The sequence below is a fragment of the Haliotis rufescens genome, unplaced genomic scaffold (assembly GCF_023055435.1).
Source record: "Haliotis rufescens isolate VD_foot unplaced genomic scaffold, xgHalRufe1.0.p SCAF_3, whole genome shotgun sequence".
In the NCBI taxonomy this organism is placed as follows: Eukaryota; Metazoa; Mollusca; class Gastropoda; order Lepetellida; family Haliotidae; genus Haliotis; species Haliotis rufescens.
In genome coordinates, this window is record NW_025964001.1 from 12445620 (window position 1) to 12471963 (window position 26344).

At 38.2% G+C, this 26344-nt stretch overlaps 1 protein-coding gene across 1 annotated transcript; it reads left to right on the plus strand.

Moving 5' to 3' along the window:
• Nucleotides 1–7211: 7211 nt before the first annotated feature.
• Nucleotides 7212–25255, plus strand: LOC124134794 (lysophosphatidylserine lipase ABHD12-like). Its single transcript, XM_046499835.2, has 12 exons — nucleotides 7212–7334; nucleotides 10898–11031; nucleotides 11371–11473; nucleotides 11729–11827; nucleotides 12172–12248; nucleotides 14354–14483; nucleotides 15238–15275; nucleotides 16640–16719; nucleotides 18963–19045; nucleotides 20491–20569; nucleotides 21225–21343; nucleotides 22535–25255. Exons 1-12 carry the CDS (start codon nucleotides 7315–7317, stop codon nucleotides 22575–22577), a joined length of 1005 nt encoding a protein of 334 aa, XP_046355791.1. The 5' UTR covers nucleotides 7212–7314; the 3' UTR covers nucleotides 22578–25255.
• Nucleotides 25256–26344: the final 1089 nt, after the last annotated feature.

Here is a 26344-nt window from a genome sequence, read left to right on the forward strand (position 1 = left end):
TAAAACTTGTAATTAGGGTTTTTAATTGATGAATTGTTTGTTTGTTTATATTGTTAATCTTTTGTCACAAGAAGGTAGCATGGTATTTTTAGACTTAAAAATATTTGTTTAGTCTTATGTAGAAAATTGTATTTTAGCACTTATTTATGTTGTGCTTTGTTTGTGCTTTCCACCTACCTTCTGCAAGAATTTACCGGATACCAATGACTTTTATGGCCTCCTTGTGGTGTGTTGCTTTGATTGACTTTATGCATTAATGTAAGTTATTAACTTAGCTAAACATTCATACACCGAAGTACATTATATTTGTTATCTCATCTTGTCTTGTCAGTATTTATTAAACATTAGAAATAAACAGGAAAGCTTCAAGTACCTGGTCAGCTCATTGTCCAAAACATGATCTTGCTCTAATTATTAACATGAACTCACCCTTATTTTGTCTTTTTGTATGCTAAACATTTGCCCATAAACTCCCAGTAGTGCTGACAGGTTTCTACAGTGTGATTGGCCTCTTATACTTTGACCTTGGACGTGGGAGTTATGTGTTGATTTGTGTGGTTGATTTCATATTATTGTACCTGATTTGCACTTCACATATGTATTGGTGTTGAATGCGAAGGTGTTGTGTTGGAAACGTTATTTATCAGGGTTATAGTTAGGCATGCTTATATTAACATTGAACTGTGTGAAAAATATTGGTCACTCCAGACAAATGTAGAGGAAGGCATAAGCATATACTCCGAAACATTGTGTTTCGTCATAATAAAGAAGTTGACATCCATAAATTCTCTTCCTTATCCGTAGATGTGGCCATTGGTATGTTATTCTGAGACTAGTGAACATCAAGAGGGTCGGCCTAGATACCTGGTACATAAATCACAACTCGGAATGAGGTGAGGACTGGTTGGATACAACTAGTGGTGTCTTTGTCCAACCTATCATGACTGAAGTAATGAGTGTTGGAGTGAAATGGTTCAAACGAGACAATCTTGACATTATTGGTCAATTTTGTGTTCCGATCCACATCTTGACATTATTGGTCATGTTATCGTCCCGCTCTAGATCTTGATATTATTGGTCATGTTTGTGCCTCGCTCTAGATCTTGACATTATTGGTCATATTTGTGTCCCGGTCCACATCTTGACATTATTGGTCATGTTTTTGCCCTGCTCTAGATCTTGACATTATTGGTCATGGTTTCGTCCCGTTCTAGATCTTGACAATATTGGTCATATTTTTCGTCCAGTTCTTGATCTTGACATTATTGGTCATGTTTGTGTACTGCTCTACATCAGAAAGTGGACATGCTATAATATGACTGAAATACTGGGTTTAAACTTACCTACTTGACGCGGCTTCCAAGGGATAGGCTGTCTGTGTCCTATGGTTAACGGAGTAATGAACTTATACTACTATTGTATGTGGTATCAATGCAGTTTACAGTAACCTGGAGCAACAGGCATTGGTCCCTTTCTGAAATACCTGCATTGGTCTCTTCCTTAAATAAAAGCTTGTACATTCATCCTGATGACATATTTATATATATATGTATGTTGTTACAGTGCCTTGACAGAATGTTGTTATCTATATTTTACACAGAACCTTGTTATCTCTCTATGGCATAATAACCAGTTTTAGTCCGTGGATTGTTATCTCTATAGATCTGGCAATAACCACGATGGTGTGGTCCAAGGAACAGACCACTAGTGGGATTGGCCAAGCCATGCCAACTTAATAATTGGAACAGCTTCTTGGCGCTAAGTTTGTGTCTCAGCATGTTTCACAGAGAAGTGTATGTCGTTAACATATACTTGGGTAATACGAAACATTGAAAGAGGAAATGAAAGATGTGCTGTATCTTGGAGACAAGGTAGATAATCTCTTGCTTTAATATTTGGAAGAAAAGGCTTTTGAGATAACAATTCTGCTGTTAACATGGTTTGTTCACTAAATGTTGTTAGTTTGAATACTAGTATTAGATCTGACATATTGTTAATTTTGGTAAAGAGAAGACAGGTTTCAGTGTAGATGGGAGACGAAGGACATTGAAGAGAGCAGGACACCTGTATAACGTTTTGTATTTGTGACAGAAAAAGCAAAAGGTATTTGAAGTAAGGGAGGATCGTGAAAACAAATAAATAGCCATTCTAGTGATTATTTATGTTTGTATGAAGAAGAGAAACAACCGGCTAGCACGTTCAGGTGCTTGTTTCCCCACTACAGATGAACCTTTGTAGCAGTAATGAGTAGATACTAGTATGTTTGTCACAAGAGAGGTAATGGATGGACGGGTAGTGGTTGTCGTCTACATAATGGTGTACATTGCTGATGTAGCTAGAATGTGTCATGTGATTTTTAACCATGTCAAGTTTATTGGAGAGGGCCTGTTTCAGGTATTGTTGCCATGGATACAGCAGCATGTCACACTTGATATTTGAGCTGGCTGTTGTTTCGGAATGTGTTGGCCAGCAGGGAGAGGTGTCTGAGCAGATTGTGCTCTGTTATCAAACTGAACAATGCAAATGTGTTTTTCTTCCCGTGATATATGTCAGTGTTATTGAATAAATGTTGATAAGAGTTGGATTGAGTTATTATCTTATATATCTACAGGAAAGGGGAGGGTTTTATGTCTTCCTGGAATTAGGCACTAAACGCAATAAAATGAAAGAGAGCCTGTGGAGAATCGACCCCCAGTACCACATGATGGTCCAAAGAACGGACTAGGCGACTATGCTTGTGGTAAAAGGCGACTATGCTTGTGGTAAAAGGCGACTAACGGATTGGGTGGTCAGGCTTGCTGACATGGTTGATGCATGTCATCCTATCACATTTGTGTAAATCGATGCTCAGTAGTCCAGACTCTTTCATTTACAGACTGCTGTCACACAGCTGGTATATTGCCGCGTGCGACATTAAACAGCAAACAAAACAAGAACAGAGTAATAATGGTAAGTTAGTAACAATGTGTTACCTGGTGGACCTGGGCTCGAGTATTCATGGGTTGCCATGATACAGCTGGAATACTGCCAATTGTGTTATTAAACAACATCCACTCATTCATCCACAGTCAAACAAGCCGACTCATCGAGATATGACTAAAATCGGCATATCGGTAAATATAAACTGCTGTGTTCATTCCACCCTTACATATGCTCTCCAAGAAAAGTAGGGGATATTCTAACAAAACAGATTATTACAGAAATACAAAGAGGTATCAATGTGGTAATGGATGGATAAGTAGGAATGGTCCTCATTGGTTTATACATCATGGCATGGTCACCCAGTGACAATTTGAGGGTGTCTTGTCTACTCTTGCAGTGCCTGTCCCTGGCCTTAACATATTGGGTGATCTTTGACGTTGGTGTACAGTAGGGCTGCAACGAATACACTATGAGGCGAATACGATTCATATCACGAATATAGGGTAACGAATACGAATATTAATTCACAATTACAATAACAAGTCAGCAGTTTATGTATTATTTATTATATTCAGTGAACCAATAAATTCATAATTTATTTGACATGGTTTGTTAATTATTGATAAATTATACATTTATATACTGCACTTATCCAGGTACTAGTATCTGCTCAAATGCGAAAATGACCAGTGAAAACAATACTATCAAATTAAATATTATTAGAGTGTTGTCAATTAAAGAAATCTATGCATATAATATGTTGTTATGGAGATTTTTAGGTACAGGGTATGTAAATATACATGATAGCATATTCATAAATATTTAATTCTAGTGGCCATGAATAACGAATTCAATTCATGAATGGTTACGGTTCGATTCACCGAATACGCGAGTGAATCGTTACAGCCCTAGTGTACAGGTCCCCGAACATCTCCCAGACGTGTTCTCTCGGGGAAGGTCAGAACTCATGGCTTGCCATAGCATTCTGGTGACGTTCTGCACCTGGAGGTAGTCGGTTACGATACGTGCACGTGGACACAGGCGTTGTCTTCTTGAGAGACAAAACCCTGGAACAGCATGGCCTGTAAACGGCACAACTATTAGAGCCACTTGTTTGGGCTCGATTACTTAAAGCCTGATGTCTGCTAAATCGACAATTTTCATAATGGTAACCATGTCTGTATTTTGAGGGCAATACCTACCTGATTCTTTCCTCCCACTCTGTTTCAAAGAGACGCTTCTTTGCATCGCCTCAGAGCTGAAAAAGATCTTTCTGCTTCTGCACTACGGATGGGAAGAGTGAAAATAATATTGGGTTTAATGTAGTAGAATCTGTGTACAAAATGTTTTCTTTCGTTTTCTAAAGATGGACAAATAAACAAATAATGAAATTCATCACCTATGTCAGATAATTTGCAAAGTTGGCATTTCCTTTCGGTTAAAGGTATTTTTCTCCATCTCCCAGTTTCAATAGGTAGATCATGATTACAAGTTCTAAACTTAAGTAAGACTCGCCACTCGACGGATCACTGACTGCCGAAAAACAGAATCTTATACTTATGAACTCACACAACTCAAAAAAAGGTTTGAATGTCCATCGCGTCTTGCACAAACCCTTCAGTACTTTGACTTTACTTTGAGAACCTCATTTGTCCCAAACAAATTAAAATAACCTTCTTTTGTGTTACGTTAAAACAGAGGTGCACCTTTGACAAGCACTCATCATGTTTCTGATTGCTGGCATCTTGAGGGATGAGGCTATGCTAAGGTTCAGAACATGACTACAGCAGTGCGTGATGAGTGCCAGCGGTTTTCTCTTCTTTGACTGGTGTTTGCAAACCTACTTTTGAGGTAAACATGGATGCAGCTCCACCATACATGCCTGTCCTCTGACATCGTTAATACCAAGCCATGTTTTCTCAAGCCATCTTTGATACCAGTTGCATTGCCTCACCACTGGTTCTGTCCAAAAACATAAAACGCTCTCTGATTCAAGAATCGAAAGAGTTTTCTACAAAACGGAGAGGTACACTCAAAAACTCCTAATTGGTTGTCTGTGTAACCTCATCTACTATGACTGAAAATACGTACACATTCTTCTTCATGCAGGCTGTATGTGACTTGTGATCTGATAAACTCATTTTGGGTGTATTCTTTGTGTAGGTTGCATTCTTTTTACAGGTGATTTTGATTTACATCAAGAACTGCCAGGAAGCTGATTTTACTAGAGGTTGTGTTTGTATCCCTTAATGACTTTCCACGTAACATTGCTTTCACAATACATTCGAGAATGTGCGTCCTCTTTTCCAAATGTTCCTTGTCTACTTTTGAAAAGTAAAGACTGCTTTGGTTCCTCGTGGACAGAAATACAGTAAACTACGTTTATAACGAACACGGTTATAAGGAACTGACGGATATAACGAACACGCTTATAAGGAACTAAGGATATAACGAACATATTTTTTGGGTCCCGGCAATTTGCTGTAAATATGCTTCTAACGAACTACGGTTATATCGAACTAATATCAGTGGTCCCTTTGAGTTCGTTATAACCGTAGTTTACTGTTTTTCGCCTTATGAACATAAAGCATCTTGTCATGTGTTACTGATACTCCTTCCTTTCCTTTGGATTTTGAAAACGTCAGAAACAGACGCCTAACAAGCATCGTGTTGAGGAAACAAAACACAGTATTAACAGAAAAAGACACGCTTTGGGATGGACTGTATACCATATTGCCGAGGCAACGGAGTTAACTGACAATACATGCCAGTGGAAACTGGAGTTTTATAGTCTGTTAACGATCTTGGCTCGGGGTGATGACTGTATTCCAGCCATTAATATTTCTTCAACCAGAAGTGAATGAGTAGGGTGGATTTAACGGCACTTTGAACAGTATTCCAGTATCCCGGCGTGTGAGCTTGGTGTAGGACGTAAGCCCGAATTGATGCAGGTCTTAGGCTGTTACAATTTTGGTGAAAGCCCAATCTCATTAAAATCAGATCTTAGTTCTCGCTATCGCTAAACAAAGCTTTGTTTAGCGGTAGCGAAAACTAATATCTGATTTAATGGGATTGGTGAAAGCCACGAGCACGGGTTTTGTGCTCAGAAACCTTGAAACATAACTGGGGAACCGGGATTTCTACCCCACGTTCATACGTTTCTCGTCTCTTGTCTCGACTTTGGTCAACTATATCCAGTACATCAAGTGATAACAACATTGAAGAAAGAGAGTAGCATCGTGATCAGTACAATTCTTGGATACTAAGATACATTTCTGACATGGTCAAGGTGTGTGTACGAAACCGAATTCAGAAAAAGTTCTGATGCCAGGAGTGCACGCAAGAAGGATGACAAAGAACAATCTCCACACAACAGAAATACACAGTTGTAGAAACAGTTACCAATACATTTTGCTTTCAAGGCAAAGTATCCATCCTCGAAGTCACATGACAATAGGGCATTAGTTAGATTGTCGGTGGGAAATGTTTTGAAATCTGCTTGATTTATTGTCTGCATAGAGAGGTTAATCTCATCTTTAAACCCTTGGAAAATATCAATAGCCCCGCTTATATTATTCTGATTGATACAGTCCTGTAGATGTGTGAGATCGGTCATATTTACTAAAATGTCAATAGAGAAGTTCCAAGATGAAAACTAACAGGAAAACAGAATCAATGCAAGCAGCTTCGGGAAATAAACGTTCAATCAGCGTATACAGGAGGGAAACACAAACCAAAAACAAATAAGTAAGCTTTAAAAGTATATTTGGGCGCGAGAATGCTCAAAATACAACACACCAGAATTTATTACTATTATTGAACAGGAATATTCACTTAATTCCAGAGCAAATTAAATATTCTAAGTTCAACATGGACGTCGACCTAACCCTTGTTTAGAAATAAAAACACATTTTCTTTGTGTTATATCTCAATATACGTTTAGAGTAGTTATATCAACAATTTGGCCAAACAAATGGCCGGGGAAAAAAACAGTTCGTTATATCCGTCAGTTTGTTATAAGCGTGTTCGTTATAAACGTAGTTGACTGTACATAAATACAGAATGACGCTATGATACACTGGATAATGGAGGGTGTTCTTGTGCCTTCGCTGATCAATTGGAATAAAGGCAACAAAAAACATTTCCATGGCCTCAAGAAATCTCAGCTGTAGCAGTCATTGTCATGTCATTGGTCTAAGGGCGGTTACTCTAAGTTTGCTAATCCCTCTTGGAAAAATAGACTGTTCCGGAAGTCAACGTTAGGTTGGGAGATTCCAAATGTAGGGGATTTCCAGTCACGAGTTGTGTATGACAACACGGAGGAGGAAACTAACTTTGAAGGAAGAAAATCGAGTCATAAACAGCTGACATACTTGCGAACTTTGGGCAGTCATGGGGTATAGTAGAGATAGGTAAGATTTAAAGTTTATTTTGTGTTTAGTTTGGAAGTAACTATGTGAACTATCAAAGTAATTATCCGCTGCTTGCAGTGTTGCTGTCGACTAGTCTACGAGGTTACAACTTTTGACAACAATCTGTCTTGACGTGAGTCGAGTTAAAAATAGAACACTGTTCGACCTCACAAAGACCGTCACCCCTGTGTCAGTTCAGGCGGTGCCGTTATTCTGATTATGATGATGGCGTGTGTTTCTAGTGATACCATGGATGACATCAGCTTATTCAAATGTTAGGCCACTAATCGACAGTGATGAAATGGTTGGCGATATTGTAAAGCTGGCATGCATCTTCACGCGTTCAAAGTTAACAGATGGAACAAAATATTTCAGATAAGACATGAGGCATGTAGAATCATGTTCATCTGAATTGATCCACAGAACACTTGTCTGCCAATATCCAAATCCCCATCTCATCTGTAGTATTGGTACAGCTTGGAGTCTGCATACTGACTGTGTCCATTCACAGGACCATGTAACTAATAATAATAACAAACACACTTGCAGGCGAGCCCGAAAGCTGCGAGTTTGTTTGTTATTGTTATTAATTACATGGTCCTGTGGTCCATGTTAAACTGCTATTTGGTATTTCAATGGGCTAGCCCAGCACAAGCAGCCCTCCCTATAGTATATGACCAGTCCCTATATAGGCCTTATGTTCAAATTTTATGGTCAACTTTTTTATTTAAAAAAAATAGAACTGTGTCAGTTTTTCATGCCAAACATGCCTGCCGATCAGTATTTTAGAAATAGAAAACTCTTAAACCAAGAAATCACAGATCTAAGCTGCAGTGTGTATAGTTTCAAATTGTATGCAGTTTGAACTTGCTTCGATGTAATTAAAGAAAGGTATTGTTAAGTTATTGAAATGTTCAGAGGAATGGCGATGGTAATGTCACTTCCAAAATGAAGCTACGGGTGTGAGAAAATATTGCTTCACATCACATAAGCAATCCTACAGCCACTCACAGCGATGATGGAATTGAGGCATAATACCCTGGATAATCTAGGTTGTAGTATACATCAAGGACACTGCCAGGTACCTAAGTCTTTATTAAGTGAATGTATTGGTCAGTGATCCAGGTAAATACATTTTGAGTGTTTACTCACATGTTACTATTCACATTGGGTATTTATAGTTTTCTTTGGGTATTCAATAAATCTCATTAAAATCAAATCATAGTGCGCCCCACTGCTTCACATAGTGGTATCAAGCACATAAATCTGATTTTAAGGACATCTGGTATTCAATAAGAACGTATTAACATTTTCAACTGATTGTCATCCAAAATGTTTGTAAGATATTTTATAAATTTTGATAATGATATAAAACAATGTTCTATCAAAAGCTTGTCTTGTAAATAAGACACACTGAAAATTATGAAGGAGGTATTAACCATCATTAGCAGGTGGTTCATTAGAGATTATCAAATTGTTGGAAAACAGATTAATGTGAGTACCAGGTGGTGGTTGTGTGCTCCAGGTTGTGTAGAGTCACACTTGAAATAGGATACCTGGAGGCTGGTTTTGTGAAAAGATGTGTCTGATATCACATTTCAAAACAGTAGGTGGTCTGCAGAATTTATTGAAGTTCTAAACATTATCAGAGGGCTTTTTGTTTGAGCACATTTATCAGTTAATGGATGTGATGTAAGTGATTTAAGTGATGAAACCCCCCATGGAGCCCAACTTAAATTATTCCAGATATGATTGTGAGCTAATCCAGGAAGAACTGGCAAAAACAATTTGGTGCCAATTTTTTACCCAGAATGCGCTGAAGGAAATTTAAATTCTTGTTGTATTATGGAGGTTTGAATTGATTCTGTGGCCTATTTTTAAGATTCTGCACCAAACACTCACAATACCCGTTGTGAAATGTGAAATTTTGTTACAAGAAAGACTGGCGAAACAATGTCCTGTGACAAGAGGGTTAAGGGGGTCATCGAGAGTGCATAAGCTACTATCAGTGATGTATCATTTCTACATGCAATGTCACTGATAAAGAAGAAGAAGATTCCGGGGTAGAATAGGTCTTCAGCAACCCATACTTGCCGTAAAATGTGACTATGCTTGTCGTAAAAGGCGACTAACGGGATCTAGTGGTCAGGTTCGCTGACTTGGTTGATGCGTGTCATTGATCCCAATTGCGTTGACCGATGCTCATTATATTAATCCCTGGGTTGTCTGGTCCAGACTCGATTATTTACAGACCGCCATCTTATAGCTGGAAAAGTCCTTAGTGCAGCGTTAAACAACAAACCAACCAAGTCACTGATAAAACCCAGTAATGTTGAGCGGTTTCAATATTTGTTTAAATATAGCCGGCAGAGGTGCATTTTAAAGCAAGCGACAGTTTATGACATTTATATTCGATAGATATTTTTTTCACTTTCATTCTTGGGGATAAAGGGATTATTATTGGGAACTAATAAGCATATTTTGTTTGTCCGATTCTGTAGTTTTCATTGATATGCATAGGAATGCAGTTGTTAGGTATTTGTTTATTGACGCTGCACTCCTCCAAACACTACAAACTCTATCTTCCGTGTGACAATGAATCAGTTAGGTTTGTGATGACAAGGGACCTGTGAAGATATGAGTTAGAACAGGTCTTCAGCAACCCATGCTTGCGTGGTGACTATGCATATGCTTGTCGTAAGAGGTGACTAATGGGATCGGGTGGTCAGGCTTGCTGACTTGGTTGATGCATGTCATTGTATCCCAATTGAGTGGATTGGTGCTCATGATGGATCACTGGTTTTTCTGGTCCATACTCGATTATTTACAGACCGCCGTCATATAGCTGGGATGTGGCGTTAAACAACAAACAAACAAACAAATGTAATGACAAGGATGGATACGAGCTGTGTAGGGGCTAATGGGATGATTGTACCCCACTCACACAGTTACACACTGGTCATGTTGATATGTATCACATATATATATTTCATGTACTCATATTTACCAATGAAGTTGGAAAGAAATTCTGTGGCTTGCTCCTTGTCTCCCTGGTATTTCCTGGGGAGACTTCACTTCCAACCCTGCAATGATCAACCATTCCTTTGATCTGTAAATAATTACACATGCATTATCATCAATGTGCAACATAGCCAAGTATTGTTATTTATAAGGAAAGATTCTGAAAATTTTAAATTATGTTCTTTTACATTCAATTGCTGGAAAATACAGAAACAAATAACACCTTATTATGATATGTGATTTATTGGTCGGAACAAAACAATGACCAATGATAAATTATAACTGATGCTTAACACTATGCCATGATACAGCTGGATATTGCTTAGCCTGGCATTAATTAACATTCACTCACCTTCAAGTTTGTGTCATCTCTAGTCCGTAGATTGATGCTCATGATGTCAGTCACTGGATTGTCGGGTCCAGACTTGATTATTTACAGACCACCGTCATATAGCTGGAATATTGCTTGTGTGGCATTAAACAACAAACAAACAAACAAAATACTTTGATGCCTTGCCCATCACAGTGTTTGTTACTTGCAGGACATTCCTGGGTTACCTCAAGCGCTTCCAGCTGCGGTTCCTGCTGGTGATTGTGGTGTTCCTGTACGTTGTCGTACCGCTGCTGGTGTGGCTCAACCCCAGCATCGTCAACATTTTCATATTCGGAAACTACTGTGAGTTCAGCGTCTTTTTCAGTCATTTTCAGTGAAATTTTGATCCTGATATTTAAACAATCCAGGAATCTTGCTATAAGTTACCATGGCTACTGTCAGATTGTTATCGATATAACTCAAATCATTAACAGGGCCCCGTTCCACAAAGTATTCTTAGTGCTAACTCCTATACTTTAACGTAGGCTTACGATAGTCGGAGCACTAAGTTCGCTTTGTACAATGTGGACCTGGCCAGCAGATCTAAATAACACCATCATGATCAAAGGTCACTAGCCTTCAATGATTCAGATGACAGGTGCCCTAAAACTCTATCGACTATTTCATCTGTTCCCCCTGCAGTTGTGCTGCCCTTCTCGGACCTCTCCCACCCCAGCTCCTATGGCTTGCACGATGCCCGCCACCTCCAGATTGTCAGTGATGACGGTTTACAACTGGGGATATGGTAAGTGAGTTTGTAGTAGTCTGTATATCTTTTTATTTGAAATCTTAATGGTAAATGGAGTCGTTTATAATCCAGTGATTATCCAGTGAATCTCAATTCTTTTATGATATATACCCTGGGCTCAATGGCCTCACACCCCACCCCCCACTACTACACAACTCTGGTACTCCCACCATCACTACCCAGCAATGCCTTGTGGATGAATAAGGGGTTTTGATAATGACAATAACAATGAGTCTGTGTGATATGTTCCAGGCAGCTGTTACCAGCCTCACTGAGTGGTCAACCTTTTGAGCAGGCTTTGGCATCAGGAAAAGAGATCATTCTTTATTTACATGGAAAAGGTCAAAATAGGTAAATACTCACTTCTCACTCCAGTGAGTGAGCGAGGATGGTTTTATGCCGCTTTTAGCAATATTCAAGCAATATCACCAGAAATGGGCTTCACACATTGTACCCATGTCAGGAATCGAACCTGGTTCTTTGGCGTGATGAGGGACGCTTTAACCACTAGGCTACCCGACCGCCCCTCTCACTCCAGACTCACTTGCTCCCTTTTTCACTGACTCACTGACTCACTCTTTCTTGCACCTGGATTAAACTAAATCTCATATTTGACTCTTCCATTAATGTTCATCATTTTCTTTGTTAAAAATAGTAAAAGTTTGTTTTGAATATTTGTGTGATATATTTTTCAGAGGAAGTAAGATTCGTGTAGGCACATACAAAGCACTCACGCGGATGGGCTTCCATGTCGTCACCTTTGACTATCGAGGTAGGCGTTAGACACCTGGCATCTTGTACTTTACCAGTATTGGAGAATATTTCCTGCTCTTGTTGCTTACATGCTCTCTTACTGTTACAATAATTACCCAGAAACTAATACCCCGTTCACATGCACCTCTATAAATATCTGTGTAGATTTGCATACATGTGTAATTATACATACATGGGTACACTTGTCATGTGGACCTGTTTACTCCAGCATGTATATTTACATGGTTTTACACCAGGAGCAAATTTGCACCATGTCTGGAGCAGGTGATTTATACCCTGTTTACATGCATACATTTACTAACGTAAGTACTTTTGCACATGAGTAACATACGTGTGTATATGTAAATTTACTATGCATTCACAGGAAAATCAACTTAGGTGTGTAAATAAAGTATGTAAATTGTGTAAGGCGCACATATTCGTCAGTCTGTTTACGACTTTCAACACAAAACAGGTTGTTTTCCAATCAAAGTTGAATGAGAAGACAGTTACTTCACCGAAAATTTTCAGGTGAAGCAACATGTGTTTGATTTAATTTGTACACAAAGTTTTGACTCCTTGAAACCAAAAGAAAACACTGTCCACTCAACTCTGTATGTACACATATAAGTTGGCAACTGTTGACAATTTGTTTGGTGGCAAAAGAACAGATATTAATTAGATCATCCTCTTACGTTGACATAAACGTTGACATTGCAACATATACACAAAGTGAAAATTTACATTTACATTTGCACCTGCTCCAGACATGATGCAAATTTGCTCCAGGTGTAAATATACACACATGAGTAAACGCGTTCACGTGACAAGCATACTCACGTATGTATTTCTACACACATATGCACATATACACACATACGTATAGAGGTGCATGTGAGCGAGGTATTAGACTGTTGTGGACTGAAAAATCTTTATTGTAATTTACAGACCTCTGTCAGGGAACAGTCCTTGCATGTCTAAGGGAAATAAGTGTTGGGTTTCTATTTATCATTGTTATGACATCAGTAAGTTTTGCAGACATTACACTTAGCTGAGTTATAAAAGTAGTCTCAGTTAGTGAGGTGCCATACTGTGCGGGTATTTAATACAGTGTAGTCCTGATTGGTTTGATTATGGACCCATGAAGATCCGGGGTAGAACAGGTCTTCACACACCCATGCTTGCCGTAAAAAGTGACTATGCTTGTCGTAAGAGGCAACTAACGGGATCGGGTGGTCAGGCTTGCTGACTTGATTGATGCATGTCATCGTATCAAAATTGCGTGGATCGATGCTCATTTTGAGATTTGATTATTTACAGATTGCCGTCATATAGCTGAAATATTGCTGACTGTGACGTTAAGAACAATCAGACAGAACATTTTGATTCTGGTAGTAATATCATCATAATAGCTGCTTCATATCCTGATAGATTTTACCACATGATTCAGTGTCATGTCTGGAAATGTTTAAATTATATGAAAACTTAAATTTATGATCAAGAATAATTTCATTTCCTACTTTCACTCCTCCATAAGACAAGGACCTGTTGTCATGGTAATGAGGGATCTCATTGTGTGTTGTATTTGACTGAATCCAGTGTTTTCTTGTTAGTGTAGAAAACACGCTCTTCTCAAGTAAGCTCAAAGATTGATTCTTTGTAGGGGTTCTTTGCCTTTAGGCATTGTAGTCTATGGCGTCAAAAACATGCTTCTGACTCTGTGCCTGACTCTCTGTTTCTGACCATGCTGACTGTTTCTGATTGTGAATGATTCTGTTTATGAGATTCAGTTTCTGATTTTGTGAGTGACTGTTTTTGAATCTGTGAATGATTCTGTTTTGGACTTTCTGAATGATTCTGTTTCAGACTGTTTTTGAATCTGTGAATGATTCTGTTTCTGACTGTTTTTGAATCTGTGCATGATTCTGTTTTGGACTGAATGATTCTGTTTCAGACTGTTTTTTGAATCTGTGAATGATTCTGTTTCTGACTGTTTTGGAATCTGTAAATGATTCTGTTTTGGACTGTCTGATTGATTCTGTTTCAGACTGTTTTTGAATCTGTGAATGATTCTGTTTCTGACTGTTTTGGATATGTGAATGATTCTGTTTCTGATTTTGCCAGGCTATGGTGACTCCACGGGTTTCCCGACTGAGGACGGCCTCATGGCCGATGCTCTCACAGTGTACAACTGGGTAAAACGGCAGTGCCAGTCTTCTCCTGTCTTTATATGGGGGCATTCTCTTGGAACTGGGTCAGTATTTACCTCAAATCAAATCTACATGGTCAGATGTGTTCTCGATCAATATATGAATATGTCGAACATAAATATTTTTCATGATCTGTGAGGAACTCTTTTTAATTTTTTCCCTACAAAGAACACTAAGTAACACAACTATCCTCACACTGAACTCGACTCTTGAGTACAATGTGAATTGTCAAGCATGGCTAACACAGTTTGCTTCAGAGGACAATTTGAAATTTGAAGAATATTTTTTCATGGGCATTACAAATGACTGACATGCAGTATTCAAAGCCTGTGAAACGTTTCCAACCATGGGAAAGTAACCATAGTTTGGAAAAGGCAGTGGCAGCTGTGGTGAATGTGAACTTTGGTCATCTTTCGGACAGATCAGACATGACAAGTGTTGTTCATTGTAAAATCTAAAAGATTTAAAATTTAAATTTGTCTTCTTTACCATTACATCACATAGTTGTTTGTATGTGTGATATGCTTGTATGCTGTTTGTTTATGTACCGATATATAAATGTGTGTATTTGTGTGTTTGTGTATTTGTGTGTGACTTGTGTATTTGCATCATAATATTTGCAACAGTATGTACAATTAGTCTAAATCTATTATTTTATGTACAGTTTACTCTTATTAATTGTTAAATGTCCTTTGTAGGGAGAGGTGTTTAAATAGGTTTAAACTGTTCACCAATCCCATTCCTTTTTCTTGGAAATAAATATTGTTTACATCACAAGTGCTGACAATATCATTTCAGAGTAGCTACCAAGCTGGCCAGACACCTCAGCTTAGAAGGTATGTTGACATGGTTTATGGGTGCTTTTCTCTTAGGAAAATCTTTTTCATAAAACTTGTGTAATGACATTGTCATGTGTATCAATTTGTCATATTTTGTCAGCATGACATCTTGAGCTTTATGATATTGTGAGATGTAAAAACACAGCGTTTTCACTCATTCATATGTTGTTTTCAATAACAAAATTGCAAGACGGCATGTCATGAAACAAGCCACTTTGTTGTCACTGTACTAAATTGGCTTCTCTCCTGTTAATCCCATTGGCTTCCCCGTTACCATGGTTACAGGGTTACCTTTGAACATGAATCCTACCTTGTGTAAAATTCTTGCATCAAAATTCTGTGATGTTATATTACAATTTCATTAAAATCAGATCTAAGTTCTCGCTGCCGCTAAACAAAGATCTGAGGCCATCCCATAACGGGTCAGGTCAAATAAGCTGCTTTAATCAGGGATTATTGTGATTTGTTAACCTTTCGCATATTCTAAAAACACAGGGCAGCATCTGGGGTTGTACGTTGAGTTTCCCTGCGTTGTTACTCTGTGCAACTGTCTGTCCATCAGTTCTCCCATTTAAACATTTCCACTCCTCAACTCTGGCCTTCGTAATATTGTATATTCCATTGTCCATGTATTTGTCAAGGCAAAACAAACTGAGCTTTTCATTTCCTTTCACATTACCTACAAGATTAACATTCCATGTTTCCAGTTGGCAGCTGTGTTAGATTTGACAGTGTTTGGAATTGAAAGGGCAACTGATCATGTATGAGAAAGATGTGCTTTCCTTTAGGTGATTTTTGTTGTTGTTGGTTTTCGGACCCACTGACATGAAAAATAGCAAAACTTTGATGGTATAATAATAAATAAAAAAAGAAGTTAACTTCAAATATCACACAAATTAGTTTCATTGCGAAATAGGCGAAGTGTTAACCCCAAAGTCTGACCGATTAGAGTTACGGCCCTTCAATATGACATATCTGGTTGTGCAGTCATTTAGTTTGTGAATTGATTTACGATATTACATGCCTTATGATACTGAAAACAAGATTCAATAAGCACACAATTGAAATAATTCAATTGGTTTTTAACTCTACCTCCAACATATTCACTTGAAGGCATTTTTTTTTTTGACCACCGACATTGTAAGAACAAACTAAAATTCTGTAAACCAACTAAAAAAACATTAATCCCCTTAAATATCGGCTCCTCCTGAGATGCGGCAGCCATATCAGCTGTTTCAATCATGGTTTGTAATTGTGATGTGAAACCTCTGACTAACTAATCATAATTTTTCAATGGTAGAATTAACATTACCTGGGTGTTACTGTTGTCATTATAACATGATGTGTGCTATGTGTTCCAGGTACACCTGCACTGGGCGTGGTCCTGCAGAATCCCTTCACCAACGTCCAGAGTGTCATGGACTACTCCAAAATGGCAATGGTAAAACAGGATTTTTAAATAAAGTAAAGATTTTAATGCCGCACTCAGCAATATTCCAGCTATATGACAGTGGTAATAAAATAAGAGACCTCTGCAGGCTAGATAAGTGGATGTTTTATGAAGGTATGAGATTTATTCAGGCTAGATAAGTGGATGTTTTATGAAGGTATGAGACCTCTGCAGGCTAGATAAGTGGATGTTTTATGAAGGTATGAGACCTCTGCAGGCTAGATAAGTGGGTGTTTTATGAAGGTATGAGACCTATTCAGGCTAGATAAGTGGATGTTTTATGAAGGTATGAGACCTCTACAGGCTAGATAAGTGGATGTTTTATGAAGGTATGAGACCTCTGCAGGCTAGATAAGTGGATGTTTTATGAAGGTAAGAGACCTATTCAGGCTAGATAAGTGGATGTTTTATGAAGGTATGAGACCTATTCAAGCTAGATAAGTGGATGTTTTATGAAGGTAAGAGACCTATTCAGGCTAGATTATTGGATGTTTTATGAAAGTAAGAGACCTATTCAGGCTAGATAAGTGGATGTTTTATGAAGGTATGAGACCTCCGCAGGCTAGATAAGTGGATATTTTATGAAGGTAAGTGACCTATTCAGGCTAGATAAGTGGATGTGTAATGAAGGTATGAGACCTCTGCAGGCTAGATAAGTGGATGTTTTATGAAGGTATGAGACCTCTGCAGGCTAGATAAGTGGATGTTTTATGAAGGTAAGAGACCTATTCAGGCTAGATTAGTGGATGTTTTATGAAAGTAAGGGACCTATTAAGGCTAGATAAGTGGATGTTTTATGAAGGTATGAGACCTATTCAGGCTAGATAAGTGGATGTTTTATGAAAGTAAGGGACCTATTCAGGCTAGATAAGTGGATGTTTTATGAAAGTAAGAGACCTATTCAGGCTAGATAAGTGGATGTTTTATGAATGTATGAGACCTCTGCAGGCTAGATAAGTTGATGTTTTATGAAAGTAAGGGACCTATTCAGGCTAGGTAAGTGGATGTTTTATGAAGGTATGAGACCTATTAAGGCTAGATAAGTGGATGTTTTATGAATGTATGAGACCTCTGCAGGCTAGATAAGTTGATGTTTTATGAAAGTAAGGGACCTATTCAGGCTAGATAAGTGGATGTTTTATGAAAGTAAGGGACCTATTCAGGCTAGTTAAGTGGATGTTTTATGAAAGTAAGGGACCTATTCAGGCTAGATAAGTGGATGTTTTATGAAAGTAAGGGACCTATTCAGGCTAGATAAGTGGATGTTTTATGAAAGTAAGGGACCTATTAAGGCTAGATAAGTGGATGTTTTATGAAGGTATGAGACCTATTAAGGCTAGATAAGTGGATGTTTTATGAAGGTAAGAGACCTATTAAGGCTAGATAAGTGGATGTTTTATGAAGGTATGAGACCTATTAAGGCTAGATAAGTGGATGTTTTATGAATGTATGAGACCTATTAAGGCTAGATAAGTGGATGTTTTATGAAAGTAAGGGACCTATTCAGGCTAGATAAGTGGATGTTTTATGAAGGTATGAGACCTCTGCAGGCTAGATAAGTGGATGTTTTATGAAAGTAAGAGACCTATTAAGGCTAGATAAGTGGATGTTTTATGAAGGTATGAGACCTATTAAGGCTAGATAAGTGGATGTTTTATGAAGGTAAGAGACCTATTAAGGCTAGATAAGTGGATGTTTTATGAAAGTAAGGGACCTATTCAGGCTAGATAAGTGGATGTTTTATGAAAGTAAGGGACCTATTCAGGCTAGATAAGTGGATGTTTTATGAAGGTATGAGACCTATTCAGGCTAGGTAAGTGGATGTTTTATGAAGGTAAGAGACCTATTCAGGCTAGATAAGTTGATGTTTTATGAAATTAAGGGACCTATTCAGGCTAGATAAGTGGATGTTTTATGAAGGTATGAGACCTATTCAGGCTAGATAAGTGGATGTTTTATGAAGGTAAGAGACCTATTCAGGCTAGATTAGTGGGTGTTTTATGAAGGTAAGAGACCTATTCAGGCTAGATAAGTGGATGTTTTATGAAGGTATGAAACCTATTCAGGCTAGATAAGTGGAAGTTATGGATATTCTTTGTCAATATGGCAATCTTTGTCGATAATAATATAGAAATAGTACTAAGAACATGTAGAAATCCTAGCTCTCCAGTATCTCCCCATCATCATCCTATTGCATGAGATGAACTGTTAAGCTTGCTTACTCCCCTCCACAGCCGTACCGGTTCCTCCCCTGGTATATGCCATATTTCAAGCGGTCTCTCAAGTCAACAGGCACATCATTTTCCAGTGACGTCTAGTAAGTATCACAGGAAGCAGCTGACAAGTGACGGTGATCTTGTAGATCTGAGGGAAGGCAGGACACCAGACTGGGGGCGTGCTGACCTCTATGCTGACCTCTATGCTGACCTCTATGCTGACCTCTTTAGTCATCATTATTTACAGGTCGCTGTCACGTAGCTGGAATATTGCTGACTGTGATGAATTGAATGCTTTATGAAACAAGACCCCCCTCATTGATAATAGAGGAGTGTTGTCATGTAATAATGTGGTAAATGAACATGTTGTTGTGTAATAATGAGTCAGGTGGACATGTTGTCATGTAATAATGAGGCAGGTGGACATGTTGTCATGTAATAATGAAGCAGGTGACATGTTGTCATGTAATAATGAAGCAGGTGGACATGTTGTCATGTAATAATGAAGCAGGTGACATGTTGTCATGTAATAATGAAGCAGGTGGACATGTTGTCATGTTATAATAAAGAAGGTGGACATGTTGTCATGTAATAATGAAGCAGGTGGACATGTTGTCATGTAATAATGAAGCAGGTGACATGTTGTCATGTAATAATGAGGCAGGTGGACATGTTGTCATGTAATAATGAAGCAGGTGACATGTTGTCATGTAATAATGAAGCAGGTGGACATGTTGTCATGTTATAATAAAGAAGGTGGACATGTTGTCATGTAATAATGAGGCAGGTGGACATGTTGGCATGTAATAATGAGGCAGGTGACATGTTGTCTTGTAATAATAAGGCAGGTGGACATGTTGTCATGTTATAATAAAGAAGGTGGACATGTTGTCATGTAATAATGAGGCAGGTGGACATGTTGTCATGTAATAATGAAGCAGGTGGACATGTTATGTAATAATGAGGCAGGTGGACATGTCAGGTAATAATGAGGCCTGTGACATGTTGTTATGTGATAATGAAGCAGGTGGACATGTTATGTAATAATGAGGCAGGTGGACATGTTGTGATGTAATTATGAGGCAGGTGACATGTCAGGTAATAATGAGGCAGGTGACATGTTGTGATGTAATAATGAGGCAGGTGACATGTTGTGATGTAATAATGAGGCAGGTGACATGTTGTGATGTAATAATGAGGCAGGTGACATGTTGTGATGTAATAATGAGGCAGGTGACATGTTGTCATGTAATAATGAAGCAGGTGGACATGTTATGTAATAATGAGGCAGGTGGACATGTTGTGATGTAATTATGAGGCAGGTGACATGTCAGGTAATAATGAGGCCGGTGACATGTTGTTATGTGATAATGAGGCAGGTGACATGTTGTCATGTAATAATGAGGCAGGTGACATGTTGTGATGTAATAATGAGGCAGATGGACATGTTGTTATGTGTTGATTGTGGCATGGCTCTGTTAACCTTTCCACAATTAAATCAAAGTATCAATGTTTACAGGCAATATATGCATCTTCTCTGTTTCAGCATCTGTGAGGTAACATCACCCGTCCTCATAATACATGCAAAAGATGACAGAGTTATACCTATAGAATTGGCATCTAAGGTAATGATTGAGTGGACATGGTGGCATGTTCACTCTGTGGGTTAAGACTGAGAACTCTCTCTGTGTATCCCTTATGTCTTACATAAGGGAGTGACCTGTGAAGATCCGGGGATCTAGAATAGGTCTTCAGCAGCCCATGCTTGCCGTAAAAGGCGACTAGGCTTGTCGTAAAAGTGACTAACGGGATCGGGTGGCCAGGCTCGCTGACTAGGTTGATGCATGTCATCGATTCCCATTGTGTGAATCGATGCTCATGATATCAATCACTGGATTGTCTTGTTCAGACTCGATTATTTACAGACCTCCGTCATATAGCTAGAATATTGCTGAGTGTGGCATTAAACAACACTCCAACCAACCAACCAACATAAGGGAGTTAAATTGAAAATATTGATGTCAGCTATTGTCTGTAACAAACAATCACTTACTTTTTAAGCCAATTGTGTGAATGGCTGGTGCTATCGCTAGAGTGCTTACCTTTTTCGTATTCACGTTGTGTCATGTGATCCATACAAATGATTTCCACCACTATTTTGCCTGGAATCTGTTTTTGCAGATAAAGGAAACTGATTATTCTCTGTCATTGATGTTATATATTTATACTGACAAACTGTTCTGAGGACCACATATGACAAATCAACTTGCCTCTCCCCAGCTGTTTGAGACGGCCCAGAAGACACCGGCCAGGACAAACATTGTCACAGAGATGGTCGTGATGGATGGATGCGGACACAACAATGCCTACATGGATCCAGACTTTTCATCAATAGTCACGTCAGTAACAATTTCAATGCTGCCTAATTGTATTATCTTCCAGAGGCAAGGGAGTTAACTGACTGTAAAAATCCAGTTTCCACCCTTGCCGAACTTGGCTGGAATTTCTGGGCTCAATCGTAGAGTCCCACCTATTGACCAATCAGATTCCACCTCTCATATCACTTGCATTTGCTTCAAACCAATTGGCGGCAACCAGTGAAGATGATCTGACCGATAATTAAGATCTATGTTGTGATAAAACAGGTCTTACTTAGCCAAGTGCATCTAATCACGTGAGCAGCTTGATTAAAAACATGAAAAGATTTGGAAAATATCTGTTGACACTAAGTTAATGGTACACATGCTTTGCAAATCCTGCAATTTGACTGAAATCTGCATGGCAGTTTAGGAAGCAAATGTCAATTACATTACACAATTTTGATTGGACTGTGCCTAGACTCGTAAGTCAAGCCTAAATATTACTCCATAATTCCAGCCTGTTTCGAGAAGGGTGTAAACTGGACATTTTCGTCAGTTAACTCCCTTGCCTCAGTAAGATGAATTGGTATAAAGAGGTGTAAAGTTGAAGTATGGACCAACTGAAACAAGAGTATGTTAGCGACACTTGTCTGCTGCTGCAATGCAAATATTTTATTACATGTCTTCACACTTTGAAAGTGCAATTCATAATATGTCTAATTCATTCGGTTCAATTTGTTAGGATGTATTAATAGAAATCCAAAAGTTGAGAAATTTGATAATTATCGTACATGGCTTAAAAAATTAAAGAAATTGGTTCTCAGGCAATGACTTTTGAAAATATGGTGCAGGCAGGCGGTGTTTTTTATTTTTTTGGAGCTTGTTCAAACGAGTATGTTACCAAATAAACAGTTGTGTACCGTCAACCTGGGAAAGGGCCTTCCTTCGTAAGCAAACAAACAAACTCCTATTGCTGCCATTGCAATAACACGAGATGCGCAGCAAAGCGATGGCATATAAAGGGAAGTAATATATTGAAACACATTTTTTTAAAGTATCAGGATTATTTTGATTTTGTTGAAAATGGAAATAAAAACGAAACGTGCGGCAGACTTTATTATGATGCGGGTGGTGCCTGAGAATCAAGACTATTTTTTATTTATAGCCTAATCATGTTGAAAATATTTGTTCTTATTATCATAATTATGTATGTGTTTTGTTTTTTTCCAGAAAATTCACATCTTCTCTTCTGCAAAACAAGAAGACGGTGTGACAGGTTATGATCTCTGTTGCTGCTCTGTGATGAGGAATACAGAAGGAGATGCCCGTGCCTTGCTTTTACCCTGTGTAACATCCTCAGCTAGGTGATGCTTTCTTTCCTGTGGTGGCTGGACTGATGGTGTAGAGCACCTTTGCGACAGGACACTTTTATCATGGTTTCTATGTTGTTGCTCGAGAGATGATGGCTACTGCTGTAGTGTAAGATGCTTTCATGTACTGGTATTTGTTTGTTTCATCGTTATTGAACAAGGCAGTTTGTTTGGATTGATGATGAAAAGAAGACACACTCCAGGATTCTCTGTCTTGTTTGAAGTATTGATGGATTGATGCTGTAGGAGGCTGACATCAAGATCCACAGGCTTGCTCCACGGATTGATGCTGAATGATATATGCTGATATCATGATTATGTACCATTTTGAACATGAGTAGAAGTTTGTGCTGAACTTAGAAAACAGTTTGCATTTATTTGTCTCTCGTACAACACATTTCCAATAATCTGAAAAATCATTTCTGATGCCAAATTCTTATCTGTGATATTTATGGAAAGGATTTCGAAATATTAACAGTTTTTATTAAATATGGAACAATTCATCGTTATTTTCAGTGGTTTGTTATTAAGCAACAATTATTGACAGCTTTTCTTATCCAGATCTGATGTAATTATGTTGTATGTCAAAATGGCCAAGTTAAGGGATGATCTATTGCACAATGGCTTATGCTTTTGTAGCTGGTCATTTATTTTTGTTCAGCTTTATTTTGTTGAACAGTGCTTCATACATTGTCTTCATGTTTACTGATAACTCGTGTCTTCATTCCTGACCATAATTTTACAATTCTAGTTCAGTATGCTCAAATCATAGAGAGACAATGCATCATCAGAAGGAGGGGTGAGGGTTTTGAAAACTAGAGTCTAAAACTATAAAATGCTAAACATGCTGGCTGTCTTGGAAAGAAATGTGTAAAACAATTCTCCTTCAGGTTTTCCTGTCACAGAAATAAATGTGTGTGATGAGTCAGTGACTGAAGACAAATACTCCATCTCTTATAAAATTTTGAGGTCCCCCATAATATTAAATGGTGGGTCCTCATCAGGTTATCTCAATTTGATAAAGGGCATTACAGGGTCACCACACTGTTGAGAGCATGGCCGCCTTTAGTATTGCAGTCCCAAGCAGGGACAACTCGTATAGTGAACTCTAGGTTACAGCATTTCACATGTTATTATCATTACCACAGATTTATCATTTTTGCATTTATTGGGGTTGTGTGTTTTTTAAACAAACCAATTCCAAAGCTGGGATATTAATATGTAATATTTTCATATTGTCCATTTACACAATGAGGCATTATCTAAGTTACATTGTTACTGGCGCGCGTGCGTGCGTGCGTGCGTGCGTGCGTGCGTGCATGTGTGTGAGGTGCATCTGGTCCCATCTGGTCTTGGATGAAACTGAAGTTGATAGGATTGATGTGAATGGTGTATGTCACACATTGCCACTGATACAAGATACAATCATGGTTGACTTGTCTTGGTACTGATAATTCTGTACCATTTATCCGCTTGTTTTAATAAATTAGAAATGCCAAACTTACAGTTAATGGTATATGTTGTTATTCTATGAAGACTATTTGGTGTTACCATAAAAGACTCCCAGAATCAACAGTTCCTTCCATTGATGCTTCACCTGTCAAACTGTTTCAGTGCACATTGTCAGGTGTCAACAATTGGTAGCCAGGAATGAAATTAATTTTAGGTTCTTGAGACCGGCAAGATTTTGTTTGATATATATTTCCTAAAAAACATCTTGAGGTAAACATCGTAAAATCTGACCAAAACATTTAACAATTGGTTTTCATGTAAGCATACTTTGAATTAAATATCAAATGTCCATACCAGAGACTAATCAGGCGCTATTATTTGCCAAGACAGATTCCCTTAGACGTAAAAGGTAAAATAGTAATGATAATAATATGAATGAAAATGCATTTATATTTTTGTCTGATGCTAAATTTAGGTCAAAGATACAACATATTTCCAAACAACATGTTTTTGTGTACTGTTTCTGTTTGCCTTAGACATGAAGTATGTTATGTTTCCATAGTTTATATGCGTGTTATGGCAAATGTAGCTTGTAAATGTGTAAGTAGATTTTCTTGAAGGATCGCATCATGGAGGTAATCTTTCTCAAGGAGTAGTGTCAGCTGATGATCTTTGTATTGCTTTTGCTAATTTAGCAATATTGAGTCAAACTTGGTTTTCTTCGTGTTATGCAATGACACAAACCAAAGGCCCACCCTTAATACCCTTAATGTGATTTTCCTGAGACTATTTTCTTGACATGTTGTAGGATAGGTTATTTTCTTTGCAATAATGATATATATACATATGTTTTGTTTTTCTTTGATACTTTACTTTCATCATTACTTTTTACATCTAATGTTTTATGTTTTTTATTGTTCCAATGATATTTTCATTCCTGTCTTCCCAAAACACTTTTCCCAGGGATCCAAATAATAACAAAACAGTAACTGTCATGCACATATTTACCATCTTCCCGAGGCAAGGGAGTTAACTGACTCTAAAAGTCCAGTTTCCACACTTGCCTCACTAGGCTGGAATTTCTGGGCTCGATCGTACTGCCACCAGTGGCTATTACGAGTTATGTCCATTCTATGCTCCTCTTATTAGTTTCCACCTCTCATATTTGGTTCAAACAAAATGGTGGCGCCCAGATTGATGATCAAAATAAATATTGTAATAAAACAAGTCTTACTTTGCGAAAAGATTTGGAAAATATGTGTCATTGTCCAGTTGACGGTACACATCTATTGCAAATCCTGCAGTCGACCGAAATCTGCATGTTGAAATCCATGTTGTTTACGAACCGGATGTCAATTTCGTTACGCGATTTTGATTGGATTGTGCATAGTTTCGTTAGTCCAGCCAAAATATTACTCCATAATTGCAGCCTAGTTTAGCAAGGCTGGAAACTGGACTTTAACAGTCAGTTAACTGCCTTGCCTTGGGAAGGTGCATATTAAGACACATGTGACACATATTTAGTATTTAAGCTGAGTTCCTGATTTTACTTATTAATGTGCATTGCCCATGCACTTTCCCTGCAGGATCATGTCACAAGTTCAACAAGGCCAAAAAATTAATTCTGTTTTGTCTGTTAACGGTGTGCTTATGAATTGCATATTTTCTTTTGAAATTTATTAAGTTGGTTTCACAATATGCTTTGACAGGCAAATGTTACTGTGACTATGTATGCTTGACGTCTCAATTTCAATCAAAGGTTTAGCATAAGCACTAGTGATTGACCTGAGATTTAGTTATTGAAAATAAGAACTCTTGCAGATGAGAATTGGCCCTTCTTTCACTGATGTTTCCAGCCTCATTGAGCTATTTGAAAAGAGTCATAGCAGGAATGTCCTAACCTTATGCTGCTTTGTAAACACCTGATTTTTTAAACATTCCAAATGGACCAATGGGAGTGGACCGAAGTAGAAGATGCTCATGACATTAACACATGCTTGTGGAGTGGGTCATGCTGGTTGTCTGACACATCAATAGTGAGCAAGTTGGGTTTAACACTGCTTTGAACAGTATTACGTTATATTACAGTGTGTCAGCTTGATATGGGAGGAAGGCCCGAAATGATGCAGGTCTTAGACGTTTAATACTTTGGTGAAACCGAGCAATGGTATGGTGCTGACAAACTTAGAAATATAATCGGGGCCACAATCATAGGTTT